This window comes from Leptinotarsa decemlineata, unplaced genomic scaffold (assembly GCF_025532065.1).
Source record: "Leptinotarsa decemlineata unplaced genomic scaffold, Ldec_3_MD MMD2_tig00000251_RagTag_RagTag, whole genome shotgun sequence".
Taxonomy (NCBI): Eukaryota; Metazoa; Arthropoda; class Insecta; order Coleoptera; family Chrysomelidae; genus Leptinotarsa; species Leptinotarsa decemlineata.
In genome coordinates, this window is record NW_027412547.1 from 2,181,265 (window position 1) to 2,197,626 (window position 16,362).

Below are 16,362 nucleotides of genomic sequence, written 5' to 3' on the forward strand. Positions count from 1 at the left end.
ATACCCCCAACAATCCAACCGGATACGCCACTGCGACGCCCAAATCAACCCGATAATTTTCCATAGTTCCGTTGAACCCTGTACTGAGAAAGTCAATAAAAACGGTTAGTACCGATAAGCGAAATTACGAAAAACAATTGAATGTAAACTGCTTTGTTGTCAGTACGAGCAGAGGCATCGTAGTGGTCTGTAAGCAGCAGTCAACAAAACACAATCGCCCTCTCGAAATCGACCGGTACCTTCTAGAACATTGGTGAGCTACGGCGACTAGAGAGTTTCATGTATTCCGCGGAAAACAGCCTCAAATACTTCTGCGAGTGTGGAAATAATAATTTGTCTTCCTCGTTCCAAGCGATGAACAAACTTTTCGGAGGAAAGAAGACGAAAAAAGAAGACAATGCCGTGGCCAGCCCACCGAAGACCATCAAGCCCCTAGGTCAGTTTTGATTACTATACTCTTTCCGCGACTATTTTTTCGGTAATGCAAATTATAATGTTAATTCAACTTAAAAGGAAAAGGGCGAGAAAAAGTGACTACAAATAAAAAAAATTAATTGTGTGGTGTACCTCAAGGTACGGTATTGGGACTAATCTTATTTAACAACTTGAGCCCAACTCTAAAACCATAAGATTTGCGGATGATACGATATCGTTTCGTGGCGATGTTGACCGGTTCGATGTAAAACTGACAAATTGAAGTACTTCGATTTACGACTCTGATTTATCAATTTTCAAAAAAAGTATTTTCTTTGCCTTCGTTGTAAGATTTTCACTGATCAGTTCAAAAAACCGTAACACGTGTTTCACTACAGAATAGTTTCCTAACCCGTGAAAATACTAATTAAATTTTACCTAATTTGTGTTTTAAATAAATCAACAATAAACATGATTTTGCAATTTTCCACAAACTATCTTATACGAACATTGCCATAAAGTGCATTTCTTTAATGTCCCCCCCCTTTATTTTTTTAACGGGTCAACTCACAAAATTGAAATTTGGGATAATGAAATTAATGCATGAATAATTTATTTTGAAGTGAAATTGACAGATGAAACTATCAGGATGGCGACTGATAGTTTCCTAAAGAAAAACACATTAAGATCGATATTTTTAGAAATATTCCTTTTTATCTACCTATGGCAATTGCAACAACCCGATAAGGTTTGTTAAGTTATTTTTTGTTTATAAAAACGACAAAAAATGTCAGTACGACAATGAACATCATTGTTCAGTTAGAATATTCTCATTTAGTTTTCGGTTTTACTAGTAGAAAGGTACCACGTCAACAATCTCTAAAATGGTCAATTCTCGTCCATTGGAAGAATAAAATTAAAGCGATTTTTATTTACGGCGCGACGCGTAACTTTCACGAGACCGAAAGGATTTTCAATGAACGTTTTTCGAATCGTCCTGCCTGTAGAAAATATTTGAGGGAACTTGTATCCAAATTCACAACTACCGGCAATGTACATAACAAAAAGCTACCAGCTCATCCGTCTATTCCGGAAGAACAGCATGTGCAAATAATTGGTGAGATGGTAGTAAATCCTGAACAGTCTACTTATTCGGTCGCGAATGTTTGTGAGGTGTCTCCTTCTACTGTGTGGAGACTTTTGAAGAAAAATAGGTATCATCCATACAAAATTAAAATGGTACACCAATTAACTGAAGATGACCCTGATCGAAGAACATAATTCTGCGAAATCATGACGGAAACCATTGCAAGGCATCCTATCTATCCCCACAATATTTGTTTTAGTGACGAATGTACATTTTTTTTAAACGGCAATGTACATAGACAGACAGGACAGGACCTCTATTTATTGATCAAAATTGAACAAGGGAACTGTAGTTGAATGAGCTGGAAACTACTGTTGACCCCCTCATCACTGAAATTATCAAAGCGAATCCTAATTAATTCGATATGGATATTGTATTCCAACAAGATGGAGCACCACCATATTATTCCAGACAAGTAAGAAACTATTTGGATACTACTTTTCCCGGTTGTTGGATTGGTCGTCGAGGTCCTACAGAATGGCCAGCCCGCTCGCCAGATTTGACACCTTTGGACTGTTTTATGGAGCTATTTGAAGCAAAAGGTGTACGAAACTGAACCTGCTTCAATATTGGATATACTGTGTTCGAAAATGTTCGGCGTGAAATATCGGATAGGCTGTTTATATGTCAAGGAGTTCAACGCAATCATTTCGAGCATCTTTTGAACTGACCTCAAGCTTATTACCTCATATTATGTGGTTAAATGTCAATGTATTCAGGCAATTATTGAAAGTTCCCCCATTTTGTGGTAGATCCCCCATTCCATTCAACTTTTTTCCCAGATAGCGCCCAGTCGCCATCTTGAAAGTTTCACCTGTCAATTTCACTTCAAAATAAAATACACATGCATTAATTTTATTATTCTAAATAAAAGGGGGGACATTAAAGAAATGCACTGTATATTCATACATAATACTTTGACACACAGCATTCATTAGTATACTTCACAGAATATTGAATATCACATAGTCCCAATGTAATCTTTCAGAAAGAAATGAGTTTCATCAAACAGATTGGTGTTTACAACTGTTGCGAGGTAGATATTATTGACTCCACTCTTGAAAAAAAATATTTCAAGACACGATAAGTAAACGTTTTCAAGATTTTCACTGAACAGTTCCACAAAACCGCAACACGTGTTTCGATATACAATAACTTCTTCAGGTGTGTCTATACAAGGATGGCCCACCTAAGTCTATACTGTACTATACTAAACTACTACTATACGTGTTTAGTACTACTATGTGTTGGAATAAGAGGAGTTTTACTTTCACTTTTTGAGTCCTACCTGAAAAATCGATATCAGGCAGTTTGTTTCAATAATAATACATCGGATTTTAAGGAAATTTATCGTGGTGTACTCAAAGGCTCTGTCCTTGGGCCACTTTTATTCATTATTTATGTTAATGAGCTAAACAACTTCATGACTCCCTTCAACTGTGTTTTTTTTGCCGATGATACGTCATTTGTATGTTCGAGTCCGGATCACCACGTTTTACTGGATCTGAAGAAATTGAAAAAAAAGTTGAAACACGGTTTAGAGCCCAAAATCTGAAACTAAATAATGACAAATCTCAGAGGGTACTCGTAACGACCCGTCAGTGTGAACCACGAGAGTTACTTTGTGTTACTTTGAACTCTAAATTGAATTAGAATTTTCATGTAGAACAATTAAAACATAAACTGTCAAACATATTATTTCTTCTGCGACAGCTCGGGCATATTTTAAATCACGAAACCTTGTGAACAGTTTATTTCTCTCACTGTTTCAGTTTCATATGGTTGACGCCATCTCAACTTTCGCTGTAATTTGTATCGTTTTGAATAGTCAGCCGTGACAGGCTTAGGCCAAACTTGAGAGTGACTGATGTTCATCGTTTTTACCGTTTGCGATTCTTGACCTATGCTTCGAAGTGGTAAACAAGATTTTCAGTAATACATTTTGATTAAAATTTATCACTGATTAAACTCGAAATAAAAAATAAAATCACTCAATTTCTCAAGTTAATGCGTTTCAGTTTAAAGATATAGGTACTATTTCTGGAATATTTATGTAAATTCGATGCTTGCCAAGCAAACAAGAAAACAAACAGATCCTTCATCAACAACTCTCCTTATCACATGTTGGAGCGCAATTAGACTGAAATGATATTTGATGTACGTTTGTAACAACCAGAATCGAAAGATATACCAAAATATATTTTCCCACCAGACAAAATTTCTGCTTCTTCATTTTATACACTGTATAATATTATTATTAGGTTGTTTCCAAAAGTATATAAAATCGAGAAAGGTTAATACAGTCAAACTGCTGGAAAATAATTCAATGAAAATCAAAAGATAAATAAATAAGTACCATTCTGATCATTCCCATATTGATTTCAATTTAAGAGCCATCGGTAGACAGCTGTTTCAGCCTATTAGGCGATAGAAGACAAAATGTGAAAAACCAAGAAAAGTACTTGATAGAAATAACTGCGTAAACGCAAGCGAGACATAAGTGGAACCACCTATTGGTGTGACACCCAAGTCAACTTGCCAAGTTTTTATGTCAGTGTTGTTGGTTTGACCAATCAACCGACAACTGCGGTGGCAGTTGTCGGTTGTGTTGTTTTTCCGGGTGTTCATCCGTTGTGTACTATTCGATAGTCGACGTTTCGCCATCATCTCAGATGGCATTATCAAGACGAGTTACTGCTTCGCTTACACCTCTCGAAGCGAAGCAGTAACTCGTCTTGATAATGCCATCTGAGATGATGGCGAAACGTCGACTATCGAATAGTACACAACGGATGAACACCCGGAAAAACAACACATCATATATATATATATATATATATATATATATATATATATATATATATATATATATATATATATATATGATGTGTATATATATTGAATGATGCAACTAATTTTCCTTCATTCTCAGTATTTTAATATTAACTTTCACAAAAAGGATTTGAAGCTTTATATCTTCTATTAATTATCAGCGAGCGCTTTCGACAGCTGGTCGTACTGTCATCTTCTAGGCACTCCTCAAACTGAACTTGTCATCCTGTCGTTTGCCTCTTTATACGGTCCGAACGTCTCAAGGTATTACAGGTACTTTAGGTAAATTTGCCTGTATTTGTACTGCAGCAGGTACTATTCTTTGTGTTAGATCTTCTCTAGGAATGTGTGTGGTTTTGTTTAATATATTGAATGTGAGGTATTGTTGTGTTGTGATTTGTACTTGTTCCTCGATAAGTGATTTATGACTGTTGAATTTATGGATGTTAAAGTTTTCCCAAATGTCCATGCGGTTTCCCTTGTTGACTTGTTTTATGAGTTTTATGTTCTCTGGTGGGGGGAAATTATGTTTGTTTTGTATGGCGTGTGTTGCGAGGTTTGATTTATATACTATTGAATTTTTGTATGCCTTTTTGTGCTCATTATACCTTTGGATCAGTTTTTTCTTGGTTTGGCCGATATAGAATTTGTTGCAGTCCGAGCATTGTATACTGTATATCCCGTTTTGGTCTTTGTCTTCTTCTTTTTCATAGTTGTTTATTTTTTGTGTTATCTTTGTGTTTGGCTTGTATGTGATGTTGATGTTCAGTGGTTTGAAGACATTTGTTAGTTTTTTGGTTTGGTGTCCTACGTACGTTAATGCTGTCCATCGTTGTGTTGTTTTGTCTGTTAGGGTGGCTTGATCCTTGTTCTGTATTTTTTGTTTGATTCTGTTTTCTAGTTTATCTATTGTTTTTTGGGTGTATCCGTTTTCGTTCTCTATTTGGTATATGACTTTCCGTTCTTTGTTTCGGGCTTCATTGCTGAGTGATATCCTTAACATTCTATATATGAATGTGTTATAGGCAGCCATTTTATGTGATGGTGAATGGTTTGAACTTGCGGGTATGGTGGAGCTTGTTTGTGTAGGTTTCCTGTATATTGCCATTTGAAATTGTGTTGTGTCGAAAGCGCTCGCAGATAATTAATAGAAGATATACAGTTTCAAATCCTTTTGATTGAATCTTGCAACTAAATTTCCTTCATTTTCAGTATTTCAACATTACCATTTGTTTACAAAAAATATTTGAAGCTTTAATAACTTCTACTAATTATATGCGAAAGCTTTCGATAGCAGACTGTGCTACCATCTTCATGGATCTACTCAAACTGAACGTTTTATCTTCTTGTTTGTTCTTCAATAAAATCTGTGAACACTGCGACATTCATTTTGACTCTCTGAACACCTTGGTATCTTGTATCCACAATCACTTTTAATAATAGTATAAATAACTTTTGTGTCAGTACTGTTACATTCCATAATTTGTAACTTTTTGTGTCATATACTCAATTTTTCATTTCTCTTTGAAATTCTACTCATACGAATATTTTATATATACTTTGTTTTAGCATTTACTTTTATATATTTCTATATTCCACTATTTTTAATATTTAGTCCATATATACTCTGTAATAATAGCATTTCCTGTAACTGGGTACTCCTGTTGGAAATAAATCACTTCTTTTTCTTTTATATGGTTAGAAGGCTTTAATTCAGGTATTTGTCCTATCCTGTCAAACGAATGTCTCTTTAAATTTGCCTGTATTTGGATAACATCAGGTAATATCCTTTGTGTTGTGTTTCTCTAGTCTCATTGTTTCAAGAAATGTGTGTTGTATTGTGTAGTATATTGAATGTAATGTCTTGTTGTGTTTCGATTACCTCAGATACTTGTAATAAGTCATCAAAACATCGTTTTTTCTTTCAGAAGTCAGAAGAGAGGAAGTAATGACCCTAAGGAATAGATTTCCCACGAAATTACCGGTAAGTTATATTTAAAAACTCTGATATGGGGCGGGTACTTTTTGAAACCACTCTTAATCACTCATACAGTCTATCCTCTGAATAAGGAAGACTAACGGGAAAGTTTTTCTTCCTTATTCAGAGGAATCGGGCAAATTTCGGATATGCAGTTGGTTAGTACCTCGTCCACTAGATGGAGTGACATTTTTGATGTTCACTCTAACTTAACACGGGGAATGAAATACTCTGAAAGAATTCCGATGTTCTATTATGGAATATCGTTGACTTCAGGTCGATGATGGTCACTATCTTGCACTGATGAGTGGCTAATAATCCCGAAACCGGTCTGCAAGTGTGCCTGTTCCATAATTGAAGGTCGACTCCTTCAGTTGTATTGCCAATTGCATATGCAGGACATTTTCTGTGAAGATTCCTGCACTGACGCCTGTCTTATATAATCCAACGCCCTTCGTGGTATTAGCCAGGGGAGTAGCTGTTTTCTGATAGGCGTCAGTCCATTCAACCTACTGTTTAGGTATATCCGAGACGGGCTTGAACATTTAAAGTTTATTTCTTTAGATTTGTTTACTGCCCGTCTTCAAACACATCCCACTGACTAATAAGTAAATCTGTTATGGCAATCCCCGATGACGAAAGAGAAAATCCAAAAATGAGACAAAAAATGTATTATGAGAATCCCGATGACGAACATTAAAAAAAAGTTATACCGAGTTTTAGGGTTATGGGAGAAAATTTCAACTGTGAAAATGAGATGGATGATTCGGGTTTAGGTTAGATTAGTTTAGGTTAGGTTCAAGTTATAATAGTAATAATAATGAATTTCACTAGTTCGGACTTCCATTATCTACTATATAAAATGATTTGAAATCCCTGAAACAACTTAAAAAGAAGAATTAAAAATGAATAGTTGGAAATAACAATTATATTAAGCAAAATAAACCTGAAATGAAATAATAGTGAAATAAAATACAAGTAATAGTCAACATATATATATATATATAGTGGTTTGAAACTCTGGCCATTGAAGAAGCCCACAAGAAACCTCGAATCTGGTTGAGATATGTTGACGACACCTTCATAATATGGAACCATGGCAATACTGAACTAGACGCCTTCCTGAAACACATCAACAGCGTGAGACCTTCCATCACTTTCACAATGGAGAAGGAAATCCACAACGAATTGCCATTCTTAGACGTTTTGGTGAAGAGGACCGACACTAAGTGGGAAACATCTGTATACCGAAAACCCACCAATACGGGATAGTATCTGAACCACGAATCCAACCACCATCAATCGACTAAAAGAGGAATCATCAAGACTCTATTAGACCGTGCTTTTGGGCTCTGTAATACGAAGGAAGGTCTCGAGAAGGAACTAGACATCATCAAAAATGATCTTCAACGGAATGGCTACTTCAAAGCGATGGTAGAAAAGATTTTGGCTAAAAGACAACAGGAACCTCGCAAGGAAGAGAAGCCGTCACAACCAGTGCTTGCACTTCCCTTCATCAAAGGATTATCGGAGAGGATAAAAAAAATTGGTTCCAAGTACAACATCAGAATCTGCATCAGAACCAGGCCACCAAACGCAGACTGCAATTCCAAGAATTGCATTTACCGGATACCCTGTGAGTGCGGAAAATTCTATATTGGTGAAACTAAGAGGCCATTGAATATTCGCATTGCCGAGCACAAGAAACACACACAGCGAGGGGAAATCAGCAAATCAGGAATAGCAGACCATGTTTGGAGCCATCAACACAACATCAAGTGGTCCCAAGCTGAGCTCTTGCACAGAAAGGAACATTTGTTTAGGAGAAAATTCAAGGAAGCCGCATACATGTTGTCCAACAACGTATTCAGCCAAGCTAGCGTAGAAATACGCAACATATGGAAACCCATCATCAAGCGAAAAATGGCCAACTCCCGCCAAAACGGTGATCTCCCACGGAACCAGTGAAGCGGAAAATGGAAAGCGACCTATAAATAGTCATCTCTCGGAGGAATCAGGCCAGTCATCACCCGAAGACGATTGTAAATACTAACAATCGAAACGTCGTGAACTAACGTAACTTGGATTCTCTCCACTTTTTATTTTTATTTTCTTTTTTCATTTCTTTATTTTTATTTATTCAATTATTCAATTTTTACTTGTATTTTATTTCACTATTATTTCATTTCAGGTTTATTTTGCTTAATATAATTGTTATTTTCATTTTTAATTCTTCTTTTTAAGTTGTTTCAGATATTGAAGAGAAGTTCGATTAGAGTACCTCGACTTAATACATAGTGTGTGTTTAAAAATGAACTATAAGTGCTGTAAACTCAAACCATTTGTGCATTATGTATGCACAAAATGTTCCAGTGTGTTTCACAGGAGTTGTATTCTACAAAATTACAAAAATAAAGTGAGGTTCGTGAAAGATAACAAGATAATCTGTTGCCAAGAGAGTATCTCCATAAGTGTCCTGGAAGAAGAAACGAGTCTATTAGAAAAAACAATTAGTGACCTTGCAGAAGAGGGAACAATGAAGGACAGGTACATTCAAAAATTGAATAATGAAAAACAAATTATTATCGAACAAGCCTTAGAATCAGAAACAGAAATGAATACACTTTTAGAAGCCCAGAAAAAACTTATCCTAGAGATGGAGAGACAAATAAAGGATTTAAAAAAAGATCTGTCTGAAAAAGTGACATTAGTAAAAACAATTGAAACACAAACATATGTTTGTCAAGTGAATCATCAATCCACAATGACTAACTCAACTATTTCCAGTGGCGTAGATATTGAGGATTTTGTAGGGGAACATGTAATGGCTGAACAAAAAAAACGAAGAGAAATTGGAAAGAGGAGAAGATGCTACAAAATAACTACAAGCAAACGTAACAAAAATGGAAAAGTACGTAAGAGGCCAATCAACAGAAACAATAAAAAAATAAAAAAACGCACGAAAGAAGGACTCTTGGAGCAACCAGTTCTGCATGAAACAAATATTGATAGTGACATCGAAAAATTGGAGCAGCAGGAAGGCACGAGAAAATATGAAAAGGAAATTATGGAAAACAGTAGATGTTTAAAAATTGGCGAGAGACAGTCAGTAACAATGCCAGGAAAATCAAATTCAAAGATTCTGATCCTAGGTGATGAATACGCATCAGGGTTTTCCGAAGTATTGAAGAAATTTATGGACAATCCTTATTATAGTGTTTTTGAAATCATCAAGTTGGAGACGGAATTATCGACTTTGACAAGGGATATTTTTGATAACACCGTAAGTTACGGTCAAAATGACTATGTTATAGTGATGTTCAGCACTAAGAACATCAGTAACTGTAAAACCTTAAATTTAGCATTGAAAAATATCTTACCCATAAGCAAAACGACAAATATTGTACTACTTTCAGAATGTAATGATCCAATAGATCACATTATAAATGATAAATTGAGAACCGCTATAAGCCGTTTCTCTCGACTTAATAGAAATGTTTCTATTGTACTCTTTGTCGACAGAAAACAACAGGGAAGTAAATTAAAGATTTTTCATAATCTTAAGAACCATTTAAATACGTCAAAATATAGTAATGTTGTTTTAAAAACAATATGTAGGACTGAGATAGGCGAAGATGAACATGACAATACAGTCGTGAGTATAGATACAAGCTCAGCTTATGATGACTCAGTAGTAAACTCAGAATCCTGTTCTGCTGATCAAGTAGAAGAGGACTCTTTTTTAGATATAAAAATTGTAAAAACGGTACATCTCTGATGCTCTTGAACATTCAGTCAATAAGAAATAAAGTAGATGAACTCTATATATTCTTAGATGACCATAAGTTCCCTAATATTGTTTTGCTAACAGAACACTGGCTGGAGATGGAAGAGCCTCTGCACGTACCAAATTACATTACTATTGCAAAATATTCGAGGCAGAACAGCCAGCATGGGGGCACATTGATCCTCATCAACATGGATTTTATTAAAAATAATTATTTCACTGAGATTAAAAACTTTGATTGTATGTTGGCTGAGAAGGAGTTCGAATTCTCTTGTATATATAGTGAAAATCATAAATTATTTATTATTTGTCTATATCGTTCCCCATTATCCAGTGAAAATCGTTTTTTAGAAAGATTGGAAGTCTTGCTATCACAGATTCCTTATAATGCGACTGTAATTCTCACTGGAGATTTCAATATAAATTTTAAAGACAAAGCCTCAATGTCAACAAAATCGTTAGAAAATTTATTAATCAGCTTCAATTTAGAGATGCATGTTGAATTGCCAACACGTCACTCAAAATATTCTAGTTCTATAATTGACTATGTTTGTTCTAACATGAAGGGTATCAAATGCGACGTCATCAATGCAGGTCTATCGGATCATGAAGCAGTAATGTTTTATTTACCTCAGACATTTGAAAAAAGTAGTAGAAAAAAATATATGGGTAGGATATTTAGCAAGAAAAACTTTGATGGATTTAAGAAGAATTGTAATATGCTCAACTGGGATCAAGCAATGATATGTAAGGATCCTTTATCCAAATTTCATTCAATTCTTTCTGATGTATTTAATATAAGCTTTCCTCTTAAGCTAATCAAGAAAAAAGCTAAAAAACCCTGGTTGACAAAGGGTATCAAAATTTCAGCGAAAAATCTACGATCCCTACATATGATTAGAAAATTTGCCAATGAAAATGAAATCTTCACTTCTTTTTATAACAGGTATAGGTCCATTTATAGAAAAACCTTGAAAATGGCTAAGAAGGTATACTATAGGAACAGAGTAGAAAATGCAAGTCACAGGCAAAAAGAGAGCTGGAAAATTGTCAATGACTTCAGAGGTAGAAACAACTCTGCTCCTGTGAAAACAAATTTAGAATGCAACGATATCAATGAATATTATTGCTCAGTTGCAGAAACTGTTTCTAAACAGATTATTTCCTCAAAGGATCCACTGATTTATTTAAATCACATCTCTGTTTCTGAATCTTTCTTTTTCACGCCTACGGATACAGTTGAGATGAAACAAATCTTTAATGAAATTAAAAATAAAAATGCATCTGGGTGGGATGACTTATCTATAAAAATATTTTCACATCTTCCCGACTCGGCTATTATGGTACTAGTTGAATCAGTAAATGTTTCATTTGCAACAGGAGTTTTTCCATCATGTTTAAAAAACGCAATAGTAATTCCAATACATAAGGGGGGTGATACTGATAATCCCGCAAATTTCAGACCAATTTCAATGTTACCCACACTTTCAAAAATAATAGAGAAACTCGTGAAAAAAAGAATAATGGCCTTTCTGAATAAGCATAACACTATTATTTCTACACAATTCGGATTTCAAAGAGGGAAAGGAACAAATGATGCAATTTTCAACCTTCTTCAAAACGTTTACCTGAATCTGAATGATAGGGAAGTTGCAGCAGCAGTTTTCTGTGATCTGACAAAGGCTTTCGACTGTGTTAATCACAAAATTCTGTTGCAAAAATTAGAGAAATATGGGTTTAGAGATGTAGCAATCCAGTGGTTTGAGTCTTATTTATCCGGACGGAGTCAAAGCGTATTTCTTCAAGGCAACTTATCACACAAATTAGAAATTAAATGGGGGGTACCTCAAGGATCAGTTCTGGGACCCACCCTTTTCTTAGTCTATATAAATGATCTAGCCTCAATTGATATTTCCGGAGAGTTCACTCAATTTGCAGATGACACCACAATACTTTGGCATGATAAAAATGGCACACAATTGCATCAAATGATTGAGAATGATATTAGAAAAGTTAAAGATTGGTGTGATGCTAATAGGTTGTCTTTCAATATATCAAAAACTAACATCCTAACTTTCAAATGTAATCTTCAAGAACTTCATATAGGAAATCAGGTGATAAGTTATATGTCGGAAACAAAATTCCTGGGTTTATATATAGATGATAAATTGAAATTCGAAAGTCACATTGAAAAACTCAGAAGAAAATTGGCATCAGGATGTTTCGCTGTAAGAACCATTTCATGGGAACTTGGTATAGATATGGCAAAAAGTGTGTATTATGCTTTAATCGATTCACATTTGAGATATGGAATCTGTTTTTGGGGATCATGTAGTCGATATGTCTTCAATATGATTTTTGTTTTGCAAAAACGAGCAGTAAGGTATATGTGCAAAGCTAAATTCCGGGATTCTTGCAAGCCACTCTTTATAAAACATAAAATCTTAACATTACCTTGTATTTTTATCTTAGAATCAGTATGTCTCATGCATAGCAAATTTAAAAACAAACCTCATGAATTGTCTCAATACAACACAAGACAAGCACTAAATATAACCTTACCAATTCCAACATCGACACAAATAAAAAATTCCATATTTTATAATGGTAAAAAATTATTCAATCACCTACCAAATGAGATAAAAATTTTAGATAGCAAAAAACAATTCAAAAGTACCGTAAAAAAACTTCTATTGACGAAGGCTTTCTACTCATTAGATGAATTCTACTGTATGAACTTTTAATGCGTGAAATTCGACTTCGTTATACATTATTATTTAATTTGTTTCAGTGATACTTATATTTTATTTATATTTATATGAACTTCATTTTATATTTACACCTCTTTGTTGTTAATATTCGTACAAAGCAAATTTTTATTGTGACAATTTTAATATTTTATGTACATGCATTGTATAATTGCACATGTTGTTGTTAAGTGTTTTAGAGTTATATATGTATATGTGTGTGTATGTGTATGTATGTATATGTGTATATGTATGTATGTGTATATATGTATATAAAATTGTGATCATTTTTATTATTTTCATGTACTTATATTTCATATTTTGTATTTTATATTTCATATTTCATATTTTGTTGACCAGTACGAGGATAATGTATCAAATTTCCTTTGACTCAGATGTGCGTCTATCGTAGTCCAATTATAATTATTATCACTTTTTCTACCTCACTATTTATCATATCGATATATATCTAAAGGTGATTGTTGTGTTATTTTGTTCTTTTATTTTGTAAACGACTTTGTCAATGAGAATTATGTTCTTCAGACAATAAAGTATATTTAAAAAAAAAAAAAAAAAAAAAAAAATTTTATATAGTAGACAATGGAAGTCTACTGGAACTAGTGAAATTCATTATGAAACATTGTCAATCACCTTCAAACAAAAGTAATAATAATAACTTTTTTTGAAAAATTGAAATGTTGAGCTAACTTCGGGGACTTTCTCTCCGATCGAGACAGAGAACGGTTGTGCCGATAACGACCGTCCTCAAAGATGGCACGTAGATATCATGGTCGGGAAGGAGTCCAAAAATGGGGTGTTTTTAAAAAAATAAGTCCAAATGAATATTGAAGTGAAAGACAACTTGAGAGGACTCGCGGCCCCCTAGTAAAAAAATGAAGTATTTTTATAAAAAAAAAAGCGGACGAAGCTTCTGTTCACACAGAAGGAGTCTGGCCAAATGCGCTCGACTGAGAAGCAACGACCACATAAATTAAAGAAGAAGAAGCTAACTTCAGGGTGTCGGTTTTTCGTGACCGTGACTCTCATCATTTTTCCTAACGCCCCAAAAGAAATATAACTTCAAAAACTTGAACACTTATGAGAGACCTCGGAGGGTGGGAGCAACATGGTCTGTTGTGAGATAATGAATGCGACACTTTTGGATAGTATCCTGCGGTGAACACTGCTAAGGAACACATAACGACTTTTCAATGTCGATATCGAAGATGATCTTTGCAGCAGACCATCATTAGAACCCTCATTTATTTGTATTAAGCTCAGATTTCTCTTTCAATCCTATATACGCCGTCTTCATAAGGAAAATCGTCATGTTCACTTCTTAAGAAGGGGTTATTACGAGTAAAAAATATTAGATTTAGAAGGTAAGGTTAGTTCCAAAGTGAGTGGGTCTATTCTCAAACCTATTCACACTCAACCAAATAAACACAGCTTCTTAACGAAGCTGATTATTTAGTATGGTGAGTGGTCTTTCAGGTAGATGGTAAGAGTACGGCTCTGCCGTACTCTTGATTGATTTGGAAGATCGAGAAAACATTTCTCTTAAGAAAGGATTGTTTTGAATAAAAACAAACATCTAAAAATGTTCAAACATTTTTCAGTCATGAGTCAATGCATTTGGGATGAATAATGTCATTACCCTTTTTGAGAAAATAATTATTTTTCTATGAATTGATTGAAAAGTGGTTTTTCCGAAAATATAATCCATTCATTCTAATTGTAACTATATTTTTCTCTTGTAGGTTATAGTTCAGAGATTTTCGAAAGAGCACCATTTGCCACACATCAATAAACAAAAGTTTCTGGTACCTAAGGAATTAACGATGTCACAATTTATGATCCTTATCAGGTAAGAATCGTATGGCCAGTGTTGTACTTTGAAGTACCGATACTTGCTAACTTATGACTTAGAAACTGACATCTATTTTGAAAAACAACAAAGTTATCAGTATCAACAGATTTTCAGTAACTGTAGATTTCAAAATTGGCACGAATAGTTTCACGTTGGAAAAATAAAAACATTGTCATTTTTCAATTTTTTGTCAACAAATTACTTAGTTTAATTCTTTGAAAAGAATTTTTTCAATATTACTACCGATCCGTTTTTTTTAATCACAAATTACACGAAAATGATTTTGAAACATTTTCATCTGATATTAATAAAAAAAATTGTTATAACAATATAATTTGAATATTTTTTTAAAACATAATATTTGATGCAAACTATTATTTAAAAAAATATTCGTTTCTTAAAAAATGTTGTTATTGCTCAAAAATGCATTTGTTAATTATTCATTTTTCCTGCCACTTGTAATTAATATTAAGAAACCATTTTTTTTATTCATAATTTATCTCGCTCTTTGGTAACTGAAAAAAAAACGATCTTGTTTTTATTTATATTTTCATTGTTTATTTAATTGACAATTTGTTATGACAATGCAACAAAAAAAACCATGTATTATTTCTTGAGACAAAAAAAATCATTTCTGTTCTCTTTTACTCATCATCATTCTCACCTGGTTTTTTTATGTTTAAACTTATTATAACTTATGAACTAATTGAGATACAATGAAAAAACTAAAGAATTATTCATTCTCTATTGATTGAAGAACAAATTTAGCCCAAAATTCAAACGCTTATCCAATTATTCATTCCATTTATTATAGCATTTGTTTATAAAAAAAATCAGAAATTTTTTTCAATTTTTTTGTTTAAATGTCTTATAAACCATAATAAATATGACTATATCACCCATATAACACTTTTTATCAGACATAGATTATTTGCTTCTATTCATTTTAATACGAATAATTTATGTTTTCAGAAACAGAGTTCGAGTACACTCCCACCAGGCTTTATACCTCATGGTAAACGAAAAAGTTATGGTCAGTCTGTCCTTAACAATGGCTGAAGTCTACTCCAACCATGCTAACCCTGATGGATACCTCTACGTCACTTACGCTTCACAGGAGGTCTTCGGTGGTAGCTAAAGAGATTGCAAAAACATACAACACTTTTATCAAAACCAGCGAATCTGAACAGAATTTTTCATGTTAGTTCCTTTATTATTATGCTGTACATATACTGGTTGTATTTTAAAAGACTGCAAAGATTTATAGGAGTACTGCGAATTTTATAGACTGAGGTTAATTTACAATTACATTTTATCTTTGATGAATGTTTTGTTTTATTCCTTCACTTGACTTTATAGTCTACTTCACTAGGTAAAAACTGAGATACTTAAAATTGAGGAACTTCAAATTGTGAAAAATTATATAAGGCATTGAATATGTAGACTTCAATTAGTGAAGACATGTCTGATACAGCTATAGGAATGATCAAAATGCTCAAAAAGTGGATGCCTCACGATTTGACAGGAGGAGACATTGAGGACAGTGGTTGGACACCAATGAGCCACCCAGAGACTGCTTTCTATTTT

General features: G+C 33.8%; 2 protein-coding genes across 4 annotated transcripts in view; one reads left to right on the forward strand and one right to left on the reverse strand.

The window, feature by feature from the left end:
- The window catches only part of Hcs (holocarboxylase synthetase-like protein), a 65,175-nt gene that overhangs the window by 48,181 nt on the left and 632 nt on the right, over window positions 1-16,362 (reverse strand). The gene's annotated exons all lie outside the window — the stretch shown is intronic.
- Window positions 145-16,101, forward strand: LOC111507582 (microtubule-associated protein 1 light chain 3 gamma). The gene is made up of 4 exons (XM_023162917.2): window positions 145-436; window positions 6,322-6,377; window positions 14,666-14,772; window positions 15,748-16,101. The coding sequence occupies exons 1-4, from the start codon at window positions 280-282 to the stop codon at window positions 15,911-15,913; spliced, it is 486 nt and encodes a 161-aa protein (XP_023018685.2). The 5' UTR covers window positions 145-279; the 3' UTR covers window positions 15,914-16,101.

Bases quoted from the DNA above. Each gene is read 5' to 3' on its own strand.
- LOC111507582 (XM_023162917.2), top strand. From the start codon at position 280: ATGTATTCCGCGGAAAACAGCCTCAAATACTTCTGCGAGTGTGGAAAT. The intron at 437-6,321 runs GTCAGTTTTGAT...TTTTTCTTTCAG, and splicing joins GAAGACCATCAAGCCCCTAG to AAGTCAGAAGAGAGGAAGTA. The intron at 6,378-14,665 runs GTAAGTTATATT...TTTCTCTTGTAG, and splicing joins GATTTCCCACGAAATTACCG to GTTATAGTTCAGAGATTTTC.